Source organism: Candoia aspera, chromosome 1, assembly GCF_035149785.1.
Source record: "Candoia aspera isolate rCanAsp1 chromosome 1, rCanAsp1.hap2, whole genome shotgun sequence".
NCBI classification, from domain to species: domain Eukaryota; kingdom Metazoa; phylum Chordata; class Lepidosauria; order Squamata; family Boidae; genus Candoia; species Candoia aspera.
The window spans coordinates 151,348,618-151,374,917 of NC_086153.1; the positions used below are offsets into that span (position 1 = coordinate 151,348,618).

Below are 26,300 nucleotides of genomic sequence, written 5' to 3' on the forward strand. Positions count from 1 at the left end.
TGTGGGTAGCAAACTGGTTTAATGACACTGCCAACAATAAGCAATGCAAACAGATGTAATCTTCCCTATATGGGTAACAGCTCCTTCAGGTAAAGATGATGCCAAGAACTCTGGTGGTTGCAACCTTACAGCTGTTAGGAGAGTGTAATATTTTCCAGCTTTTAAGACAAATAAAAATGCAAGAGAATTGACCAAGTTATGCCACTTCTATGCATCATGTCACAAACAAGCAATAATGAATTTACTAAGTGTGCATCCAGGATAATTTCACAGATTTCTAAACTATGATACCAATCTGTATTACTATAGTGTGACTGTAGTCTATCAGTGGCTGAATATAAGCAAGTCTACAGTATCTCTTCAACACTGAATATTTCACAACATGGTGGATTTTTATTTGAAATATTTCCAAAGCCTACCAGATGAAGCTTTTAGTTCAAACCTAAAGCAATGATCCTAAACATTGCTAAACGTTGGCTCATATCCTCTAATCCTGGCACACAAAACATATGCATGCATCAAACACCTGTCTTTAGCTTAAAGAAATGGTAATCATTGGTTGGGAGAAGTGAGTCCAAGCAACCCAGCCACGTATACACAAACACCCAGAACAAGTGAGTGGCACCACAAACTGAGCAACACCGACAGTGGCATTTTGGTGGGAAAAAAAGTTCACGCTGCATGGGAAGGCATTTGGGTATGACGGACATACAAGAGTTCTATTCAGTACACTGGAGAGAAATCCAACCTTGATATTGTGTCCATATTGATCTTAGGAAACCAGAGCCATACATTCAAAAAAAATGTTCTGCAGAACTCAAAGAGGCTGTCTTGCTCTCAAGTGAACGTTTTCAGTTGATGCAATGGCATGAAATGCTATTTTACATTAAGATTGGGGCAGTCCAACATGCCAGTGAGACACTAGTTCCACAAGGCGGAAGTAAACTGGAGACCCCTTGGCATCTCTCCCTGACCTCCTTCCTGGATGGTCCCTTCCAGCCCAACTCTCAGTGCTGGAAGTGCTTTTAGACTAGTGTTTCTCAACCTAGGCAGCTTTAAGATGTGTGGACTTTACCTTCCAAAATTCTCCCAGCAGAATTCTGGGAGTTGAAGTCCACACATCTTAAAGCCACCCAGGTTGAGAAACACTGTTTTAGACCTTTCCAACATAAGGGATTTCTGACACTGGAAACCACCAACCATAGATAGTGACAGGGAGAGGAGGAGCAAGACTCTGATACTGGATTTACCTTCCAAGGTTGGAGCGCTCCCTCTGACCTTGGAGAGCAAAACTCAGCCACTTCTACAGCCCTGGGGTCCTTCACGCCTGAGAAGACGACCTAATGAACCACGTTAACAAACAGCATGCAAACAAATTTGAATGTAGTGAATACACTTACAGAAAAGCAATAGTGGCAAAATGCATTACAAATCATATTCAGAGATACAAATAAAGTTGAAATTAATTCCTCATCACTACTGGACACTTCCATGATTCATTAGGCAAGGAATAGGAAGTAATTTCCTATTCCCTTCTTCCTGGAGTTTTTCTACTTCCCAGACTAGTTTATAACTCTGGGATATCCTCATGCTCTCCCTTCCAAGCACTAAGCAGGTCTGACGCTGCTTAGATTCTTAATATCAGGCAAAGCTGGCTGAGTACGGCCACCTTCTATTTACAGGTAAACCAGCATGACTTAATTAAATAATAAATATGTCTGGGTGCCAAGAATAAAACTAAAAAATTAGCTATAGGTCAAATCTTGCCTTTCATCTCATACTGGAATGCTAGGAATCACACTTCCTCTAATGTTCTCCCACTGGAGCACTCTTTAGACCCAGACCCACTTAACTTGAACGGGTTGCAGCAGACTAAGCCCTAAGAGATACTCGTACAGCAGTCATTTCATACATACGTGTGTTATCTTCCACATCTTCTACCCACCGGCTGCCTCTGTTCCTTCTATCATCTCTGCTTCACCGCCAATGCCATCCAAGAAATACTAACATAATGCTCGCCAAGCCAAAAGCATAAGCTGAATGCAAGTTAAGACTGCAAATACTGCTGAAGCTGATGGTAGAGCAGCATGTCACTATTTTTTTCAACGATGTTGAGCAGCAGCAGCAACAACATGAGAAAGCCGGTGATAAGAGGAACAGGGATATGCTTATCCTGACCTTGTATGACCACAGTAGATACTATTTAGACTTCTTCAAACAGATGAATGTCACCTGCAGAGCTAAGAATGTAATTCTCTCTCTCTCTCTCTCTCTTTCACACACACACACACACACAGTCTTTGTAAAATACATGACAAGCTAGGTCAAATGATTAAGCAGCAAAAGAAAGTAGGTAGAACAACCTGTATCTCTTTAAGGGTGAAATGTCATTGTAAAGGAAAAAAAGCAAAACCCAAGTGGGGAGAAAGATTATCTAGATTGCTGTGCTGTAGTGATTTTCCTCTGGAAGGGAATCCGTATCTGAAGGAATATCAACACAGATGAACTTCTCATCTGCTGTGATAGCTTTATCATACCAAGCTTCCATTGCTTCATTCTGCTTTATGTGTGGACCAGACTTGAGAAAAACACTTTGGAAAAAGAATTTTCCGATGCTATAAAAGGTTGTTAGCTACTTCAGACCTAAACTGTTCTGTATTTTCACATGCCTACTGAATATATACTCACCCATGCATACTGTGTAGATCAAAATGACATGTTTTCTACCAGCAGCTATTGAAACTATCACATTTAGATTCATATTGACAGAAAATGGACAGTATAAATAGAATTTGATAAACAATTCTCCATTTCATTTATCGAAAATAAGATATACATTCTCATGGATTAAAGGCTTATCCTAGGGGAGGAAAATGGGCATTTCTGGAAAAAAAATCTTTTCATTCTTCTTTTCAAGTGAATTGTATAATTCCAATTCCCAGACATCATATATTCACATGCACCCTGACCAAAATTTTTGCAGCTCCAAGAAAGAGAAAGCTACAACTGATTCATTCACATCAATTCCAATCTACTCTCTTGCTTATTACAGAGGATGGATCATATTGTCCAAGATCTTCTGATCTGGTTTCAGGAATTCTGCCATTGTCACTAGTCTAAAGTAATGTTAACTGTAATATACAGTAATCATTTCTGATTTATCCTTGTCATCAAAATAAACACAAGGTTATAATTTGTACATCCTTTAAGATACCCTCTAAAAATCAAGTTCTCTTTACAGTACAACCCAAAGCATCTTTGCCCAAACTGGGACTTATAGGGCTAACTCCAGTCCTATCGTGAAAGTCTCACTTCAGATAGTGGACCAAATGGGGCAGCAAGTTGGACCCCAGTCTCTTCGTGATTCACTGCTGGAGCTGCCACTTCACTACACCTAAATCACACAGCTCTTCTGAAGGTTTTGCTGCTCCAGTTCGACACTACAAGCAATGCTCCAAAACACCCTCCAGATCAGAGCATTTTGAGTGGGCAACAATCTCTGTTGTTGTGGGCAGATGACACGGCCACCCTGTGTCATTCTGAGGATTTCCTCAATGACCCTGATTCTGGTGATCAGGAAATGTCCAGGTGGGCAGGAGTGAGGTGACTAAGCTCTGCTGCCACCAGGGAAAGCATCTGCAGGAGTGTGTGAAAAGGACCACAAATGGGTCTCTTGCGGCCACCCTTTGGGGCTTATTCCTAATTATGAAACTTCACTGAAAATTCACACAATCTAGTTCCACTCAAATATGCCTGGGATTGCATTGTAAGGACAACTTTGTATTTTGTTTACCATTTCAGTGCTATTCAGTGTTGTGACTTATTGTGTTGTATCTGTGGTAATGCAAATCACATGTAAACAACATAATATTGGTTAATATTTTAAAATATATAATAAGCAGTGTCCTTTATGATGGCCCTACAATGAATAATGTTGAAAAACACTATTCCTAGGACAGGAGATGTGGAGACTCATATCATGAAGGTATAATTTCATTTCAGCTGACTGGGTTTTAACATGGCTGCATGAGAACTTACTTCAGAGTTAACTTATACAATCCTATGCTCAGTTATGTGGAGGAAGATCCATGAATTTAGCAGTTCTTGCCTTTCTGGGTAAACATGCATAGGATCAGTCCATTAGCTCTCCACTGAGGAACGAAAAACAATACAAATTCATGTTCACAGTTACACCAAATGAGCCACAGCAGGATATTAAACAAAACACCAGTCAATTAAGCAAAAAGCATTGATCATGTATTCCATAATGATCCTTGACCATGACACAGGATATTTCTACAGACAAGTCACAATGCCACACGCTGCACAGATCGTTCACTTTAGGTCCCCGTCGGTCTCTCCTTGAATTGATTTTTTAATGCGGAGCAACATGGTTGTAAGCCATTGATCCAAGCGGGATATTGAATCAAATTCTTTAACCTAGTTAGAAGGTGGAATGTAAATGATCAGGAGACGTTGTATAAGCAAAGAATTCACATTTTCTTCTTCATGATTTTAAGAACTTTGCCGAAGAGGAAGGCTGTAACTATGCCATCTTCGTTGTTATCCCAAATTAGAAGCAAGTAGGAAAGAACAACTGTCTGTACTGCAAAACCATTCAACACAACCAGCCACCCATTTGTGCAGCTTTAAGAATCTGGGGTGAGAAAAACTGCAAGTGAGCCAAGTTTCTTGGCAGTCCTTTTAACCTCTCCCCGGGCACCAGAGTTCCCTGCTAGGAGAGGGGAGAGAGTGCATCATGCCTGTTCTTATGTCCACCTAGAACAGAAAGCCCCAAAGAAGAGCAACGGGCCATTTCAGGAAGAACAGGGTTTTCCATCTTTCTCATCACCAGCAGACTGACAAATATCACCACAGACTAATAACGTGCTCATTTACAAGGCGGTTTCCCTCTGAGACTCTAAGCGAATTATGCTCCTGATTCTTGGCAATCATTTATACAATTTGTTCTCCTCATTCCTACATAGCCCAAAAATTAATCAATGACCCTTATAACCAGAGTTTATACATCTTCCACTGAGAAAAGATAGAGCAAAATTTTGACACAATGACTCTTCCATGAAATAATGCAGATACAGGTAGTCTTCACTTATCAACCACAACTGAGTCCAGATTTTTGGTTGCAAGTCATAACAGTTGTTTAAGTGAGTCCAGACTTGTGTTTATGACCTTTTTTTTCTGTGGTTGTTAAGTGAGTCACAGCAGACATTAAGTGATTCAAGATCAGGGCTTGTGGTTTCCTTTGGTTGTTAAGCGAACAGCGTGGCTGTTAAGCAAACCAGGAGTTATTTTGCAGTACTGTGGGGGTGGTGATAGTCATGTTTTCCACCAAAACATGACTACGGAAATGCTTCTGTGGCTACAGTAGTATTATTTGCAGTTAACATTACTGTTATTTTCAACTAATATTACTAGTTGATTATTAAAAACTTTTACTGTAAGGTCTTCATTGGAATCTTTGTTCTACAGTACAGTTCTAAACAGGTTTAAAGGTACTGTACAACTTTTTTTTCCTGCTGTAGTAAACTGCAGCTTTTGTTACTATACAGTACTGTATATAAATCTGATTTTTTATAAAACAACTGTTTTAAAAACAGTAAACCAGCATTCAGTATTGTTAAATATAATTAAAAATCAGACAGGCAGAGGATGGAACATGCATGCCATCATACGAATCTCTACTTAAGTTAAACAAAAACTGGGAACACATTAAAGGCAAGCATGCAATACTGTACGGAAAAAGTACTTACCTTTCCTGTACAGTAAGGCACGCGCACAGCTGCCTCTGCCGGCTGCTAAGTCACAGGCGGTAGTGCGACTGCGTGGCCGGGCCTGCCGCCTCGGAAATCCAGCATTGGAAGCCTGGAGGCCTTCCTGGTTCCAAAGGGCAGTCATGTGACCCAAAATGGCCACCGCTTCCAGGATGGCCGAATCCGGGTCACATGATCGCGGAGGCCTTGTGAGGGTTGTAATTTTGGGCCCCAGTCAGAAATCTACTTTTGGGTACCATCCTAACTTCGAACAGCCTTTAAGCGGCCAGTCGGTAAGTGAAGACCACCTGTATTCAAAAAAGGCTCCCTCACCCTGTGTGGCCCTGCTCTAGGCACTGACCCTATTTATTTAATTTATTAAGAAAATTTAAATACTAAGGTGAAATATGATAATAGCATCATCAAAATATTGCACATAAACCTCTACTTCAAATTCTACAAGTCAAATAAGTTAGATTCAAAATTAAATTAGTTCCACTGAAATCAGTGAAAGAAGTTAGTCATAATTTCAAGGCCAACTCCTTTCAGTGGAAACTGAACTTAGTAATGGAGGGTGCATCCAATACCCATTTAACTAGAATTAAGCCCCACTGAATTCCAACTAGACAGGCATCAGGTTGGACTGTAATGGATGCCTCTCTTGCTTAAATGCACCAGTTGCACAGTTGTGGTTTGAAACTGCTAATGAAACAAAAAGTTGACTTTTTTCTGATCTGAAACTCAGTTCAAATGTTTAATTAAAACAGAGGTCTACTTACTGCTTCAGTGTATGCTTCACAGTTTTGTTCCTCATGAGCTTCCAGTAATTTCTAGCAGGGAGATATAAAAGGATTACCAGCAAAAATAATCATTTTACTACAATTTCCATGGATGATGTGTGTGTGAAAGAACTATATTTTTGTTCCCTACAAGTGAAAAAAGGCCATTCATTACCTGAAGAGACATTTTACAAACTCTCATAATTGATAGTTAATTAATTAGTTAATTAATTAGCCTTCAACTAATTGGAAGGGACGCGGTGGCGCTGCGGGTTAAACCACTGAGCTGTCGATCGGAAGGTCGGCGGTTTGAAACCGCGCGGCGGGGTGAGCTCCCGTTGCTCGTCCCAGCTTCTGCACACCAAGCAGTTCGAAAACATGCAAATGTGAGTAGATTAATTGGTACCGCTTCGGCGGGAAGGTAACGGCGTTCCGAGTCGTCATGCTGGCCACATGACCCGGAAGTGTCCTATGGACAACGCCGGCTCCAAGGCTTTGAAACGGAGATGAGCACCGCCCCCTAGAGTCGGACACGACTGGACTTTACGTCAAGGGAAACCTTTACCTTTACCTTTAGGAAAAGCCATTAATACCCAAACCTTTTTTATTTCAGTCCTATCCAAACCCTTGAATCTGAAAGACATCTTGCTAGAGGAAGTGCTTGCAGTTACCAACACCTACAGATTCAGAGACTGTGACCTCATAATGGTATAGATATAGGCAGGGGAGTGGGAGAAGACCACACCGTTCTGAGATCCCAGATGACTGCAGGTATCACAGAGGACAGACAGCAAGATTCAGGCATGTAGGGAGGAGCCACAGAGTACCTACATCAAACTGAGGTCCCAACAGGAGATTTACTAATTGGGAAATGAGTCAAGATATAAGCATGGGGGAGAGTAAGATATAAGAGTTTTGAGGAAAGTACTAGAGAATGTCAGTTCTGTAAGTGGACCCCTCCACTACAGTATGCATTGGTTCCATATCAATGAAAGAGAAAAGAAAGAGGGATGAAGTATGGAAGAAGCAGCAGCCTCACCAACAGAAACAGGAAGAAGGGAAATACTAGATTATTATTTTTTGTTGTCTGAAATGCTTCTCCAAGTTCTCTCCTACCAGAGCAGGGATTATACAGTAGCCCAGTTGCAAATAACGTTAAAGGAAAAGGAAGTCAAACAAGAACAGAGTATAGCTTGGAGATTACACAAGACCAAAGATGATGGGGAACTTAGAATCACAGAATGTAAGAGTTGGAGAGGACCTTGGAGAAGATTTAGTCCAACCCTCTGCCCAGTGCAGGAATCCACAGCATTCTTGACAGAGGGCCATCCAGCCTGTTTCAGCAAAGGTGAGGCCAACAGTTCTAAGGCAGTCAGCTTTATTATTGAACAGCTCTTACTGTCAGCAATTTTTTCCTGATGTCCAACCACACCTACTTCCTTTCTACCCATTGTTCTTTTACCTGTCTTCTGTAGAAATTTTGTCCTGCCTTCTTTATGACAGTCCTTTGTATACTTGGAACAGCTATATTGCCTCTACACAGTCATCTCTTCTCCAGGCTAAACATTAGGCTACTCCTACATTTTTTATCCCAGTCCCCATCTTCTTGATTGCTGTCTTCTGGATATGCCCTAATTTGTAAAGACCTTCCTAAAACATAGTGTCCAGAATTGAACACAATATTCAGCATGTATTTGACCAACCCAACCCCAAAATAGAGGACAATTATTTCTTTTTATCTTTGTAGTATGCTTCTGCTGATACAGCCTAAGCTTGCATTTGCTTTTTTTTTTTTTAAACAGTGATATCACACCTTTGGTTCATGTTCAGCTTGTGAACCACAAAGACACCTAGATACTTTTCACATACCATACACTGCTGCCTGGTAAGTCCTACATTCATGCCACTGATTTTTCTTACTGAAATGTAGGATTTTGTATTTGTCCCAGTTGAAATTCATCTGACTAGTTTCTGCCCATTGTTCCAGCTTGTCAAGATCCTCCTGAGTCTCAACACTATCCTCTAAGGTCTTTACTGTTCTCCATATCTTTGTGCACCCTGCAGATTTGATGATCGTATTTTCTAACCTTTACCCAAGTTATTACCCAAGAAATGCGGATCAGCACTTCCTTTCAACTTGATATGAAGCCATTAACATACACATCTTCTTTTTCTTCTTGTAGAGGATAATGTTGTACCAGGACTGGAAGTTCCCACTAATGCCACTAACTAGAAGTCAGCAGACAATATCGTATTTCCATGGAAATGTGACAGTTGAAGTAATTTCCATAAACTACTATTGGCCAAGGACCAGTAGTGGTGATCCTGCAATGAAGACATACACCTGCTGGATACAGTGGTTGAGTTAGCTCTATAACCAATGGTAGCATAGTCTATCCCACACTTTACCACCCTCTTTACTAGAATCTCATGGGGGACTTTATACTTCACTAAAATCAATGTCCTCTGGCAATATACCTGTCCTCCATGGTTTCTCAAAGGAACTCTCAGGAACAGTCCCCACTTCACCGTGACGAGGCAGCACAACAGGATTCTTCTCCTACCGGTGGGCCCACTCATTCCTTTTTCTTCCACTTACTACCAATATAGCCAAAGAAGTACTTTTGTTGCCTTTAGCTTCCCTTGTGAGCCAAAGTTCCTTTTGCACTTTAATCTATCTATCTATAGCATCTCTCTCTCTCTATTTCTCTATATCTATCATTTATCTATCTCACTTTTAACTCCTGGCTTGATCAAAAACATCCCTATACCCCTTTAATGGCTACTTAAGCTGTTCCCCATTTTCTTTTTCATTGGAATGGTGTAAATGTACTTCCACTATCTTATTTTTAAGCAGTTCACAACAGTCCTATGTTCCCTTTGAACTAAGGATTTCTGTCTATGGGATCCCTAATATTCTTTAAGCTTGTTGAAATTGGATCTCCTGAAATCTCTAGTATGCACATTCAGTTATGCTCCAATCTCTCTTTCTGTAGTATCTTGAGCAAGAGGACATGATCACTTCCTCCCAAGGTCTCTGCTGCTTTTATTTATTCAACCAGCAAATCCCTATTGTTTAGGATCAGATATGGCTCTTCTTCAAACTTCTGGAAAATGAATTAAACAGCAAAATCACTGAGGCATTTTTGGCCTCTTGCTGTCTTGGCCAAGTTGGTTTTCCCACAAATGCCCAGGTATTTGAAGATTCCCATAATTATGTCTCTCCTCTCTTAAATGTATGTAAGCTAGTCCAGAAGGCACTATGCAGATCTTCTGCATGGCTTGACAGTTAGTAATACCCCCCAAACCCTGCTAACATCTTTGATATTTCCCCTTGTATTCTTACACAAATTTATTTATTCATTTATTTATTTTCAAATTTTGTTACTGCCCATCTCCCCCAAAAGAGGGACTCTGGGCGGTTGACTGAAATGAGCCAAAATACTCTTGACTCGACCCTCATGCTCAAATTCCTGGATCTCAATATATGTGGGCACTGTTTTCACATATAGTGCCACTCCTCCTTCCCTTCTGTCTGGCCTATTCCTTTTGAATAGTTTTATCCTTCAACCCCTGCATTTCACTTGTGAGCTTCGTCCACCAGGTCTAGTAATGCCTACTAAATTATTTTTTATTTATTTATTCATCAAATTTTGCCACCGCCCATCTCCCCCCCGCCCGATTTGCCTTCCTGCATTAGATTTTTTAGTTCTTCCTGTTTCCCATATGTTGTGCATTTATAGAGCCACAACGGAATCCTTGGGTCACATGACTTGACCTATCGCTTCTTTTATGCACTCATTATTAATTGCTTCCCCTTCCTCATCACACTTCCAACTTCCATACCCTGTACTTGCAGCACACTGCACTTTGGGTTCTCTTTTCCCTCCCTCTCAAGATTCAGTTTAAAGACTTCCAGTTCAGGTTGGCAAGGTATTTTCCAAATCCTTTCTTCTCAGTGCTTGTCAACTGCAGCCCATCCCTAGCCAGAAGTCCCCCATTTCAGAAATGTAGTCCAATGAGTCCAAACCATGGTCATTGGCACTACCTGTGTACCCAGTTGTCCATTTGAAGTATCCTTTCTTTGACAGGAAGGAGTGAAGAAAATACCACCCGTCCCTCCAGCTCCTTTACCAGCCTGGTCAGCTTTTCATAGTGCCTTGTAGTGTTTTCAAGCCTGTGTAATTTATTCCCACGTGGATTAGTAGGAAGGGAAATTTGTTGGAGGAGTTAAAGAATCGTGGGAAGCTTTCCAATCACATTCCAAAAGAACATTGAAAATAATCAACCTCTTTATCTTTTATGAGATCTTGAGTGAATGGTTCAGTCCATTTTAAGAGTTCCAACAGTATAATGAAAAAAGTTCTGCCCCCTGACTTGCAGGGATTGGAAAATAGCCTAAAAACGTATTTCACTATTTAGCTAATGTTCAAATCAAACCAAGAAAGAGGTTGTTAGTTTTTAACATGCAAACTGGGATGGTCATTCTTCCTCTCTTTTCACAGGGTGACCATAACCCTCCCTCATCATTTAATAAATAAAATACTTCTAATTAAGACCAGCAACCATACATCAATTCTGTTTTCAGCACAATGGAAAACATGCTGTTCCACTTACTTTCAATAATTTACATTCTCTTGAATCTGTGAATGCTGGGAACATTTCTTCATATTTCTCAAGAGCCAGCTGAAAAACAGCAGCTGCATTTAATTCATGTCAAACAGATGTTATCTCATGATAGATGCTTTCTCAGAAAACTAGCCAGAACCGCCATGTTGAATAGCCATTCAGCACCATGACATACACAGGTTATGCTCAAAACAAACTCACGAGATGAACCTGAGTGGCCACATACGCGTCTTTCTGTAAAGTGACAAATTGGGATATTTTAGGGTTACACCAAGCCACATATAAGAGATGAAAGCCTCCCAATATGTTTTCCTGAAAAAGAACTGCATGAGATGTTCTCTACCTGAGGAATAACAGGCAAGAGAGTGGCAGCCCCACCAGGTAGACCAGACCAGAAGATCCACACCACAAGAAGGCTAAAGCTATTTTTATTGAGAGCGGCCATAACAACAGAATCTTGCAAATCTGATTGCGCTGAACCTCCTCCTCCTCCTCCTTATACTTCAATGAATTAGGGAGGCGTCCATCCGAGCCACTTCCAAATACTACTTGTCTGTTGTGGACTTAAGATATGTTTCACCCCTCATCACTTTGGTAACAAAGTTTGAATATCTCTGTCAAGGCTATCTTCCATACTCCCTACAGAGAAACTGCCTAAGCCTTTCCCATCCCACGGTTAGTCCACTTAAAATCACCCTTGATCCAGCTGCTTTTTCTGCTCAGGGAAAATACCAGGAAGTCCCTATCTACACTATAGGTGGGGATCTCTCCATGCATCTCCTGCACGGCATGTAGATTAGTTCTCAACCTGCCATGAACTGCAATTCTTGCAAAATGAAACACTGTGCGAATAACACTTGCATTGCACATCAGTATTAGACTGAAAGATTCAATAAAGTAATAGTGATAGACACAAACATCTGCAATTGTCAAATATGTTGTTCCCAGTCAGTTTTGTTCAGCAAATACGGCCTTGCTGGCAGTTCCAGTATCTACTGTCAGCCTGCAATGGTGAAAATATGGAGCGCTATTTTTGAATCAATCTGTTTTATATTGAATTCAAACCTATGGCTCCATATTTGCAAATGATAACACTGGCTCTAACAGACACATAAATCTGTCAGCTAAGTTGTATGGCAAGTGTACAAAGCAATCAACTTATCATTTTTGTTATAGTCCTATGTTTACATAGGCAAGCACAGAAAGGGCATTCAGATTTGAAAGCAGAACTTCAATTAAGAGCAGGCATTATTGATAGTATAAAACTAATAAAAATATTTTGTTTATTCTTGGGACACCATGGCATTCTGATCTGTATGATGATGATATATAAAGGACTGCACTAACCTTCGCATTCAACTCGTCAACAATAAAGTGACATAGAGCTGCTTTAAAGAAGTAATCCTTTGCGCTGTGCTTGAGCAATGGATTATCCATTGTACTTGTACCAATCTAGGGAGATAAAAATTATATTTATAGTTGATAAAGTATGGAAAAGCAGTTGAAAACAATATGTCCATCAGTTCCTTGAGAATCCCTGTCCTCATAGTTGAAATGCATGTTTTTCCACCACAAAAGGACCCATTTTCCAAAGTTCCCAAATGTCATGTTGTTCCTTAACTTTCTCAGTAATACTTGGTATTGTAAATACTTTTTTAATTTCATAACACATTTTCCCACAACTGGGATTTACACATATTGAACCTCATATGCATTATTGCTTGGCAAAATCAATCAATCTCGCTCAATAATCAATGCCCCTCTTCAAGCATTCGATCCTAGCCAGACATTCTTATCTCATCAAATTTCCCTCTTACATTCATATTGATAGTTTAGAAATTACATATTAAAGCAGTTTGTAAGGATAATTGGATTTTGAGATTTTAAAATAATTTCAGGAGGTTATAAATATTGGCAATACTACATAGTGGTAACTCCCAGGATTTACTTCCTACAAGTTGGGGGCCACGGTGGCTCAGCGGTTTAGACACTGAGTCAGAGGACCATTAAGGTCGGCAGTTCAGCAATTCAAAACCCGAGAGCACAAGCCGCGTGACAGAGTGAGCTCCCGTCAGCTTGTCCCTGCTCCTGCTAACCTAGCAGTTCGAAAGCATGCAAATGCAAGTAGATGAATAGGTACCACTTTGGTGGGAAAATAACAGGGACATGAAAGGAGCCCCCTTGGGCGTCCCCCGGGCAACGGTGACATCACCGGCAAATCCTTTCAATGCAGAAGCACCTTGGTAGGTACTTGTGACATGGAAAAAAAAAAAACCTTCCTACAAGACCCCTTTTCCTCTGGCTCCGATTACTGAAAGCAATAACCTTGCTTAAATTGTTAATGCTAGAAATCTTCTTCCTGAATTAGTATGCACATGTACAAATACAGGTGTTTCTTTCCACCCATACCTTGAAATGATATATGTCACAAACTGAAACTTCTCTGTTGGTTTGGATTCAAACATTCTCAGCCCAATTGCTTCACTCGGCAGACTGCACAAGGTTAGTGCTTAGATTAAATGGACTCCTTGCCTCTGATTTATAGTTTTTCCTTAACAAACCAAAGGTAGTATTCTCACCTGTTCAAAAATTTCAATTGCTTTCTGATATTGCTCCAACTGAGCAGCATATCCAGCTACCTTCAGCAGACACTTGTTAGCAGAGCTAGAAGCAAAAGGCATAATTAACTGAAAAGCAGAGAAATACATGTAAGAAAATCAAAACGTACCCCTGTCAGGTGGCACTAAAAGGATCTAAGCTATTTAAGATACGAGTCATTTTGTTGAATTTAATACAGAGCCATCTTCTGATACATCTGTTCCCACTAGCCAATTTTCAATGATCATGTGAACAGAATTTCTGAGCTTTGCATTGTAATATCACAACTGTCAGGCAAATAGAATGCCAAACCAAGAAAGCTGTTTTAGGATCTGGAACTTCTATTGAACCCTCAGTAAGGGAATCATAGAATTTCATGTTACAGTAGCAAAAGAAAAAACAAAAGAGAATGAATATACCTTTAGACTGTCAACATAAAGAATGCCTTTTATGAAAACTTGCCTGTTAGATTCTTCCCCTTTGTAATAGTCTGCAGCTTGTTCATAATGGGCAATACCCTAAAAAGAATTCAACACATTCATATTCAACATTATACTTTCAGGTATTCTGGTAATAGATTGCACAGATTCAGGCCATTTCCCTATAACTGTAGGGACTTAAAGTGTCTTCATAGCATTACCCAGCCATCAGTGGAGTAATATAAAGCCTGTCCACATCACTGTTCTTTTGACTCTAAAAGACCTATAAGTTGCTAATACGGACATCATCCAAATTTACAGATGCTAAATGCATGATCAGGATATTGTTTCTCATAACAGAAGGGAAGCTCTTCAGAGATACATGTACAAAAATATTCCTTTCATATGCTATTTTACTAAAAATCCATACACTGAGAGAATTGATGAGTTAAATCCAAAAGTGATGTTCCATTCATGGAATAGACTTCCTCTGGTCACCAGGGCCTCTCATGTAGCAGAAGGAAACTGAACAAACTTGGGCAGTAGCTGTGAAATATAAAGTTATGGGTTTCCTCAATTCTTCCAAATTCAATGGGACCTCAGCAAAGTACGCCTAGGCATGAAACCCAAATCTTTTCAGATAAACACATTAGCTTACCTTTTCAATGTCTACCAGCTCAGATTCATAAATCTCTGCAATAGTAATGTGATGCTTGGCAGCAATAGTAAATCGGCCCTGGGAAGAGAAGAATTTGGCCAGTGTACTCTCTTTTTGAAAGGGGTAAACACTGAATAAAAATTGATACAAACTGAATACAACTTGAATTAATGACTTAACACCAGTAGGAAAGATCATAAACTGGAATCCCAGTCTAGCACTTTGGGTGTCTTACCATGTCTGTGTAAATATCGATGGCAGCATTTAAGCAGTTGATAGCCTCTGCATCGTATGCATTTGGAGGGAAACAATGAATACAATCAGCTCAGACATCCAAACGTAGTTATTTTACCAGCGCAAGGAAGTGGATGGTTTATATCAGCACATTCAACAGATAGATTCTCAGCTATTCTTCTATGCAAAATCAGCTGAAGACCAAACCTCTTCGCCTTTTACTGCTGGCAGTGCAGATTTCAGGTTTATAGGAAATTCATTAATTCATTCATATATAATAAAGTCCTGAAGTCCACCAAGTGACCTTGATGCAAAAAACATACACCCAGAGTTAAAGAGTTCTGAATTCAAAACCCTGTTTTGAGTGCTGAGGAGGAATAAATGTCATGGTCTTTCTACACACAAAACATTCCTAGTTATCCCTAGCTCTCTTTATTTCAGGAGCTTAGTTTTGGGCAAGAGAAGGGCAAAACGTGTTGCTGCTGCTCTTACTGAAACAAACTGAGTGGGAAACCTTTGTTGCCCCATTCACTGCAAATCACAGAGACGTCCATGGGCAAATCCAGACCTACCTGTTGCCCATCCCTGCTCTACTCTACTATTGCTGCTATCCAGCAACGCCTTTCAGGAATTGATGCTCTGGCATAGACACAGATTCCTAAGAGTTCCTCTGTATAGTTCTGTGGAAAGGACAGCTTGGTAAACGCAAAGGGGCCTGAGATCTCCATTCCCACGACTGGGGACACATGCAGGAATTTGACATCTGGCTTCCAGCACTTGAGTCTTTCCATCAGAATTTCTATGTAACCAAGTCACATCTTTAAGTTGAAGGTATGTGTGTATGAATCTTCTTGGATCACATACAGAATGTTTAGAAGAACAAGAATTGTAATTTATTCACTGAGATTTTGTCTACTCCTATTGTGTCCAAGTACTTTTCCAGATCTTTTGGTATGGCACCAAGTCTTGTTGTCGTCATTATTTTCATTCATTATATACTAACCAAGCATGTGAGCATACCCCATTCTATATTCAGACCAAGGAGAAAACAGATATTGTGAAGGGTAACCTTCATGTGTAAATCCAGTTCAGATTGGAGCTTTAATATATGTAGGAGATGTGCATTAATCCACTTTGTCCAATCTGTTGCCCTCCTGATGTTTTATGACTACAACTCTTGAAATTCCAAGGCAATAGGCCCAGTTGCTAGTCTTGATTATCATGGGAACTGTAGCTCAACACATCTGGATGGCACTAGATTTGGCAATGCTGGGCTGGCCAAAAGCCCATGTATACTATTCTGCTGAAGTATGCACAATAACTTAATTTCATGTCCAAATTAATGTTTATGTACATGAAATATACACCTAAAATTGTCTCTCATTAATTAAACTACCTCCTGATCTTCCTATACTGATCTTTTAAATCCTGTAATTAAACTTTTAAATTCTCATGAATTGGCAGGACAAAGTTAGTGATCAGCAACATATTTAGATGTACCTTGTTCAAAAAGATTTAGTTTAAAGGGAAGAAAAATCACACAGGCATTTTTTCTCAATCATACTCAAGATGAAAGAAATTTGGGAAGGCATATATTCCGTTATACATATATTTATACTCACACTGTTATCCCATCATGGCCAATGACCAACTGCATATAATAGCTGCGTGGATCAGTATTAATACTCAGTGGATCTCAAAGTTCCCTAGATGCTTTCAGGATTATTCATGTCCATCTGAAGAAAAGCGAGCTTGTTGTTTTTGTCTGATGCCTTATTTCTTTTCACACCCCCTTATAATCAGTGATGTTCCTATCTATCTCACTTACCAAGAAGAAGTGCCAAGAGAAGGCCACTCTACCCCAAATAGACCTTACCTTGAGGATCTGCCTTTTTGTAAGCATTCCCCGCATCAACAAAACAGGTAGCTGAATCGTGCTTGCTCTGCAACTGCATATGGAGTTTTGCTGCCTGACAAAAGGCATTCCCTGCAGCTGAAAAGGAAAAAGGGCCAGCAGTTATAGGTAGCCATTTGAATCAGAAACAAGCACTTCCACCTCGAAAAGAGGGGAGAGAGGATTTAAAGAACTGCTGCTGAAAACCCGCCAACAGGAAGCTCCATTGGGCTGTTAATTCCCTTAACAAAGAAAAGGAGCCTTATACTACTTCCCAGTTTTCTCTACCTGCCCCAGACACACGGTTGCTGAAATCAGCCACGCTGCTTTAAATCTTCTCTCTTGGGATTACAGGTAGTCCTCAATTTACGACCATTCGTTTAGTGTCCATTTGAAGTTACAGTGGTGCTGACAATAGTGACTTATGACTGGTCCTCACACTTACAACCCTCAAAGCGTCCCTGCAGTCTGGTGATCAAAATTCGGGCACTTGGTGACTGGCAAGTATTTAAGATTGGTGGCAATGTCCCAGGATCATGTGATCACCATTCGTGACCTTCCCAGCCAGCTTCCAACAAGCAAAATCAATGGGGGGAGCTGGATTCACCTAAGGACTATGTGATTTGCTTAATCCCCATAGCAAAAAGGTTGTAAAATCAGGTGCAGTCACATGATGCTTCACTTAACGACTGCATCACTTAGTGATGGCAATTCCAGTCCCAATTGTGGTCGTAAGTCAAGGACTACCTGTATCAGTTTCTCTAAGCAAGTAGAAGGGAAATCAGAAGTACTGGGTCTGTTCAGCCTTTTCCTTTCAACCAGAATTCTAAGTGGATGAAAGTAAATGTGGTTTGGTTACATGGAGATTCCATTATTTAGATCAGTGGTTCTCAACTTTTTGAATCCATGGCACAATATGGAATATAGCAGTAATTCTGTGGCACACCAGAAAATTATTACTAGATATTTTTGAACATGTAAAGCATGGTTCATGGGAAGTTAAACTTTTGTTTTTAAATACCTGCACTGTATTGGATACATGGATAATACAGGATATACATAATACAAAAAATTGGGAAAAAAAAGACAAAAACATTGTGGCACACAAGAAATAAGCCCATAGCAACCTGTGTGCCGCAGCGTGCTGGTTGAGAACCACTGATATAGATGAAACAGAGACTTCTCTTGTTAGCGAAGCATGTTAATGGTCCTATAACAAACCCTCAAGAATATGGGGGTTCAGGTTCATAAAGATTACCCAAAAGAGAACAGTTAAATGAAATTAACAGTTATGCAACCAATTTTCCTAATCTTTACTTAAAACGAACTAATCCTGAAAATACCACTCCTCAATTTGTATAACCCGGAGTTGAAAATATCCATAATAATTCCTAAGGAAGCATGAATCACTCCATTTCATTTTGGGAAAAAGGGACTGGATCATCAACGAAAAGCAGAGTCAATCTACTGTATGCAGAGATGGATGGGTTTTAAAATTCAGTACTAGTGGATCACAACTTGAAATACCAGACAAAGCAGCTAAATTCCCAGCTTGTGATCCCTTATATGTGCAATTAAGGAATGTCGTTTCAGGACAATGATTTTGGATTAATCACCTCAGCTATTTGCAACAGTATCTGAAGTTCTATGCAAAGACTGAGGGACCTGTAACCCAGCTCTCAGTAGCCCCAGCCAGCATGGCCAATCTTGAAGGCTGTTGGGAATTGAAGTCAAGCAATATCTGAAGGGTTACAGTACCCTCCACCCGTTGTAGCAATCTACAGATAAATAACATCCTTTTTATTTATACAGAAGATAGAAATGTCTATATATACCACTCCAATTTTTGGCTATCTTGAACATATTTGCAGCTCTTGTATACATTTCACATGCTTCTTCAAGTCTTGTATTTCCTCTAGGAGAAATAAAAGGAGACACAGAATTAGAAGCAGGTAGCTAGTGTTAATACTATGGAACCACCAGATAGGAAAACATATTGAGAGAATACAAAGAAAAGTTGTAAGAATAAACAATGCGGAAACCAGTTCCACATAAATAGCGCACGTTGCAGAGCAATGAATCCTTGGTGTTGTTGATGCACTAGAGGCTGAATTGTGCACAGCGAGTACTTGAGAAAGCCACAGAAACTTTTGACATCTTTACCAATGTCCCCTCCTGACACAGTTGTGCTTTTGCTCTCTCATACACACATACATGTTACTTGAAGATGGATCCAATCACGGCAGGATGCAGAAAACTGGGTTTTGGAACCACACTAGAAGAGAACCTGGGAGACTACATCATTAGCTATTTAAATATTAACAAAAACCTCAGAGCCAGTACAGTAGTGGGGCTAAGGTGCTGAACTAGAATGGGGGAGATGTAGGTTCCAATCCCCACTCAACGGAGCTTCTGGATAACATCGGGCGAGTCTCTCTCTGTCCAACCTACCTCACAGGGCTGTTGTTATGAATATAAAACAAGGGGTGAGCCCCATGAAAACCTTCTTAAGCTCCTAGAAGAAAGATGGATGTAAATAAATAAATAAATAATAAAATTAAATGGATATGAATAAGCAAGCAAACGAAACACCAACCTACTGGGCATGACTTAGGTGTTCCATAAAGAGAAAAATGAGAGTCATCATCACATGGAAATAGATCATGGATGATGACAGAGCCAGTTTGGTCTAGTGGTTAAGGCGCTGGGCTAGAAACCAGGAGTCTGTGAGTTCTAGTCCCGCCTTAGGCATGAAAGCTGGCGGGGTGACCTTGGGCCAGTCCCTCTCTCTCACCCCAACTCGGTGCAATGTAGACTAGCCCCTCGTGGTGCACCCCAGGCAACGTGACTTGTCACGGCTAAATAGTCTACACGTCTGGCTGCTGGACCTCACAAGGATTTCCCAGCACGAAAAAGCAGCATGAACATCGAACTGCTTTGCCATACGATTAAAAAACAACAACATGGATGCTGTTAAATAGTGCCTTACTATTATAGCAGCCTCTTTCCAAGTGAAAGTAAAGGTGCCAAGAAAGTCCATCAGGCTAAATTGGCCATTTATAGTTAGTGGAGGGCTGATCTATTTATATATGTTATTGTTCATAATGTGATCACACAATTTAAAAAAATCACTGGAATTATTTAACAAACCAAAACATTACATTAATCCTAATTTCTAATTTTGGGGTGTGGGGCAAGAAGGAAGGGAGGGAGGGAGGGAGGGAGAAAGGAGAAAACCACACTCTCCAAGCAGGATTGCCCACGCAGATGGAAGTCCACAGCTTCCTATAGTCCATGGGACACTCTCTTAAAAGACCACAAAATTACATTGACATTGTGTTATCAAATTACCTGTAAGGTGCAGATTTCCTAAGACAGTACAGGTTGATTGAAACTGTCCCAGTAGTAACAAGAATTATTACTGAAGAATTCAGTAGTTAACAAGAACTTCCCCAAATCTGGAAAATATTATTCCCTCTTAGACACTAATATGAATATTTTTTATCCTCCCTCTCTCTCTCTCTCTCTCTATATATATATATATATATATATATATATTTCTTGTATTGTTCTAATTTTTTAAAAAAATAATCATAATGCAAATTGCTGTTGCTGATAATTTTTATACAATGAGTTTTTTTAATTGCTAGTGAATTTTATTTCATTGTCAACATTGTCAACACTTTGTAATTTCACAATTACTTAAATTTTTAGTTGCAAGTTATTCTGAGTTGGATGTTATCATTGGAAAAACAAGCCGTTGAATTTAAATATCTGTATACCTTATTCAAAATAAACATTTCAAAAGAGGTTTGACAGCAGCTCCTACAGAACTAAATCAGTTTTATGGTCATTGTAAGGGGAAAAAATCCAGCTCCACTTGCTGGTTTACATGCAGAAGAAACCTCACTAGAAATTTGTAATGATTAATTGATTGATCCTTTGCTCTGTTTGCCCAGAAGCCCAAGAAGACTCCTAAAAACCACATGTTCTCTTAAACAGTGGAATCATAATATTATTAATAAAATGTGCCCTAAAACTACCAAGGATCCCTAGCAGAACATTTTTAAAAGGTCAGAACACTATATTTTAAAAAAAGAAAAACAAGAAAACATTTTTCTAACCAAAAGACCAAAACAATTTGAAGGCCTCTGCCTATGGCTTATTTCAAGAACAGGACCCCAAAGTGAGCATTCCTTCTGCCTGTGATTCACACTCAGCCCTGCAGAGTATGTCTTGCTGGTATTAAAAGCCAGGAGGGCTCCTCTAAGGAGAAAACCACCCACCCACAGATGCACTAAGCTCAGGCACAAAAAAGCCTTACAATCAAAGGCAGCACAGTATTTCTCATTTTCCTGATTTTAAAACTAGTGCCCCATTCAGAGCCAAAGCACTGTAAGCTATTCTACTGTTTGTCAAAGGTCAAGATGACTCCACTGCCAGTTCATTCCATGCATGAAATCTACCAGTGGAATCTGGTCAGAAAGAGATTTAAGGCGGCTATGCATGGCGCAGACAGATTTGTCCTCTATCATGTGATACCTTGAACATAAACTTTACTACAGCCAAAGACCAGCAGAGAATAATAGAATACAGAAGATACCAAAATAGTATACTCTAATAAGAAGGGAAAGACATAAAAAAACCAGTCATAGGATAGTGAGGACTGCCTCAGTCAATATTGGGGGGGGGGGGAGGAGGGACTATAAAGATATATGATAAGCAAGCCAGGCCTAAATAGAAATATAGTGAATAAGGTATAGATAAAACTAACACCATTACAAATTCAGCCTACGTAAAATATACTAGACAGCACATAAAACATGTAATGTGCTAACAGCTCCGACACAAATTGCCTTCCTAGGTATTGGAGCAACCACTGACTTACCTTGACACCAACAATGACAAAGACCACAAAGAAAATTGCCAGAATCAACCCACAGACCCATTTGCACTGCACTGACAAGGCTGGGAAGCAAATGGGGATGGACTGCTTCCTGCTTCCTGATGTGAGTACCTCTGTAACCTTTACACAGAACAGATATGAGATGCTGAAGACCTGGGTACAGTGGTAGAGTGTCTTAAGGAGAGGGAAGAATGGCAAATTTCCTACACTGAGGAGTTCCAGGCCGGGGGAAAGAAGGTTCAATTCCTGAAGAGCTCTGCCTGCCCTCCAACTCTCCCTAACGTGCCTTTCTTTCCCAAATTACTTCAGCATGGCACATCTGCTAACTGTAGTAAAAATATTCCTATATTGTGCTGTATACAAACAAATCTCAGGCAAGTTGTTGGAGAACTTGTAATCCAGAAGTGCAAGAAGGATGTAGTAGATCACAGTTTGCACATAGCAGCAGCACCTGGTACCAGTTTTTGCCAATTCATCTTCAGGGTGAAAGAGAGAGAATGAGAGAGACCGACTGACCTCTGACGAGTATCATCTTCATCCTCAGAGATACAGCCATTCCTGTCAACTGCAGCAACAGTGCTTACTGGCACCACCCCCGGAATCACAAAACATTTGTTTTCTCTGCATTTTCTGTTTTCTCTGCACTTAAAAGACTCAACAACTGCCAGAATTTTTCCCTGTTTTTTCCCCCAGTATGATAAGCAGGAACAGTTGCACTGAAAATGGGAACATTATGTACGGGGAACACAGAGGTGGTGTCCCAATCCAACAGTCCCCACAAATGGGTATTTTTTAAAGAAAGAAACAGAACACTGAGATACATAACCTGGGCCTGAACTATAATTTATAATGCCATTAGATTAACAAATCTAGTTTGGCACTAATTGATAGATCTAATCCCTTTAAGAAAGACAGATATAGAACTGAATTAAAAGGTTATCCAATACCAGATAATCAGCTAATAATCTGAAAACAAATCATGAAATTTTCCTTGTATAAAATAGAAAGCAGATGCAGAAAGTGTTCGGTTTGAATTAAAAATTCTTAGCCTAATTCTCATAGCAGCAACTGAAAAGGTAAATAATGAAATTACTGTACCAGTTTAGAACCATAAGTGGGATTCGCATGACTTTCCACGCTAGAGGAACACAGAGCTCTTGACTTCTAATTATTAATACAGATGATTTGGGTTATAATTTGGAAGAGCGTTCAGTCATGGACTACAGCCTACTAGGGTACAGTCTGCATACACTGGGTCATCTCAGTTGCTGTTTATGAAAACTCTCCAGAAAGATAAGCTGGGGGGGGCGGGAGGAACTGGAGAAGACATATACGAATTCTAACCTCCTTTTCTTCTTTTGCCTATTAAGAGGCTGGGTCGGTATTTTTATTTTATTTATTTATTTTATTTATTTTCTATCTCGCCTTTTTTTAATAAATAACTCAAGGTGGGAAACATACCTAATGCTCCTTCCTCCTTCTATTCTCCCCACAACAGCAACCCTGTGAGGTGAGTTGGGCTGAGAGAGAGGGACTGGCCCACGGTCACCCAGCCGGCTTTCATGTTTTACCCCTGGCCTCAGAGGCTGACTAGGAATGTTTTTCGTTTAATAGTTTTGTAATCTTTCTTCTTGATGTTCATCTGCTCACGGTGGCATGCAAAATATTAGGAAAACTAAAGAACACTAGAACAGCAATGCTAAGAGTAAACAGCAAAACAATATCATTAGCATTAACATAAAAGGAACTGAAATGGCAATTATTGAAACACAGTGCCATTAAATCACCACAAAGTGCTCTTCTAGAACCCAGAAAAGTATAGAAACATTTTTACTTTATTTATTTATTTATTTAGTAGTAGTAGTAGTAGTAGTTACACCCAGCATTTCTTCAGGGACTAAATGACAGTGCAATTGTGGGGAGGGGATGTCAAATGTTTCTTCTCATTTTATCTTCTTACCTCAGACCTTTGGGGTAGATTGCTAAGCTTCATGATTAAGCAGAGACATGACACTTGGCTTCCCCAATCCCAGACTAGTATCTTAATTAGTAAACCATATTGTAAAGATGCAAATTCTCTTTCAAGTGAAGCTGAACTCCTGGTGGCTCCCTGGGCATGTTCACATTGGGTTTTTTTTTTTTTTGGCAATATATAATAGTAATAATAATACAGAAATGGGCTGCTCCTTCCTGCCTTCTTCCAGGATGGAGTTTTGGTATTTTCTGGCTTCCCATCCCTGTGCTAACCAGGCCTAATCCTGTTTAATTTTCTAGTCTAGATGAGGTTTGGATAAGTGCTGCTACTTTAAGGAACCACACAAAACACCATCTTCCTGGTACTCACCAATCTACTAGTTTTCTCACTTGTGGATCAATGAAGAACCCTAAACAGACATTCTTGTATCCTCAAGCTGCCATGAAAGGAAATTACTGACAAATTGCAGAAGATAGCCTTTATGTCTGTTATAGCTAAGCTGCACAGCAGGTAACAGCACCTTGATGACTTAATAATCAAGTCATTAGCTTTCACAATTCACACACTACTTTGCTGCCTCCATGAAACATTAGTCTCAACTGACAGAGAAAAAAATGGTAGGCAGGTGAACCCAAAGACCATGAGACATAAGAAATCCATCCAGGCTAATGGAATTTCTATGCCAAACTTAATTCTACAGAAAATAAGAATCTAGATCATTTGCAACACAAGTCCTATTTTGGGTCCCTTATGGCAAGAGTGTATGACTTTAATGAAAGCTTCATTTACATTTACTTAAATTTAAATACTGTTTATAATTGTCCATTTATGCATTTCATAATTGAAATAATATTCCCTGTTCAGTTCATCCCACTAAAAATTACAATCTAGTAACAACTTTTTAAAGTCTCCAGGTGGTACAATCAAGGTGACTCCAAATTGTACACTTACAGAGCTAGTCATCGATATCATGAAGTCAATTATATCTGTGTTAATGCTAGTTAATTCTTATCTGGCTGGAGATGGGAGCTTGAGTCCAACATGTTGAAGGTACTGGGTTAGGGACAGCTACTGTATCGTTAAAGCTGTATGTTAAAAAGAAACCCTAGAGAGGGTTGATTGTTATGAATTAGTTATCACAAATTGAAAAAACATTTTGAGGCATCATAAACGCTGATTTTGATGGCAGCTGCATCGAGCCTACACCCCTCACTGTCCTCACATATACTAGGGTTACACCCGCTGACTTCCACTAACACTCTATGCCTGCGACCAAGCCCACGGGATAAAGTATGCGGCAATAGATCCGGGAACTCCTGTGCTGGAATTACAATTTCACCAGAGCCCCTGTGAAAATTGTTCTCATTTTGTAGACCTCTCAGAGGTGCCCCCTTACTTCACAGACTTCCTGCAGGGCCTTCAGACCTTCTCCAGCCGCTTGACAGGTGGAAACAGCAGATTAAGGCCCGCTGAAAAAGCGCCGTTACTTACAACTCCTCCCCCAACAACTCTTGAGCGTACGTGCGAATGTCTAACTCCAGATTGCCCTGCCGCCCGCAAAGCTCCGGCCCTGATGGACGCTGGTTCGCCCGCTCGAAGGTGCCACCACGACCAGAGTGTGAGCCCCTCGTCCAGCAGGGCTGCCCTCTTTCCCCATCGCCACCCCGCGACTCTTCCATCGCCCGGGCCGCCGGGCCTAACACAACCGGGGGTGGGGGGTGGGGATCGCCAAGGCCGCTGGCGCGGAAAGTGCCCCAGATCAGAACAGCCGGGGATGCGGGGAGGTAGCGCCAGGCCCGAGGACAGCGGTCCTTGCTCCATCCCCGCCTCCCGCTTCCTGCTCGCTGGCTCACCCGAAGAACCCTCTGAGGAAGGACTGGGAGGATTTGACCCGCTTCTCGGCCTCTGCCAGGAGCTGCACGGCCTCCCGCTCCTTGTTGCCCGCGGTTGCAGCATCCATCTCGGCGGCGCAGGAAGAAGGAAAGGCGGCAGACGCCTGCGATGCTCTGATTTCTGGCGGCTGTGGGGGGGTACAAGGAGAGGAAGGCGGAGACCGCCCTGCTCCCGCCCCGCCTCCTTCCCCTCCTCCGCCTCCTGGTTCTAGCGGCGCCGCTCGTTTTCCTCCCCGCCCCCACGAATGAATGTTCTGAGCAACCTGCAAATGGATTCGCCTTTATTACGTCATAAAGTTCTCCCCGCAGGCAACTCAACTGGAACGCCCCGCTCAGAACTGTGTAGCACGACTCAATATCTCCCCATTTGGCGAGGGTGGGGAGAGATCTTTGCCTTCTCTGTAGCTGTCCCCATGCGATGGAAAACCTTGCCTCCTGGAATAGGAGTGCCTTGAACCTCCTCGCCTTTCAGGAATGACAGAAGACAGTCCCATCAAGAGCTTAGGACCTACCGGTGTGCAGACTGCCTTTCAGATAAATTGTTC

The 26,300-nt window shown here is 40.7% G+C and overlaps 1 protein-coding gene across 1 annotated transcript; it reads right to left on the bottom strand.

Moving 5' to 3' along the window:
- On the bottom strand, window positions 1-25,877 carry LOC134505958 (beta-soluble NSF attachment protein). Its single transcript, XM_063315913.1, has 11 exons — window positions 25,717-25,877; window positions 18,818-18,897; window positions 16,965-17,081; window positions 15,090-15,136; window positions 14,855-14,932; window positions 14,240-14,295; window positions 13,759-13,843; window positions 12,527-12,631; window positions 11,168-11,236; window positions 6,551-6,601; window positions 1-4,440 (listed from the first exon to the last, which is right to left on the bottom strand). The coding sequence occupies exons 1-11, from the start codon at window positions 25,821-25,823 to the stop codon at window positions 4,336-4,338; spliced, it is 900 nt and encodes a 299-aa protein (XP_063171983.1). The 5' UTR covers window positions 25,824-25,877; the 3' UTR covers window positions 1-4,335.
- Between the last annotated feature and the right edge of the window lie 423 nt (window positions 25,878-26,300).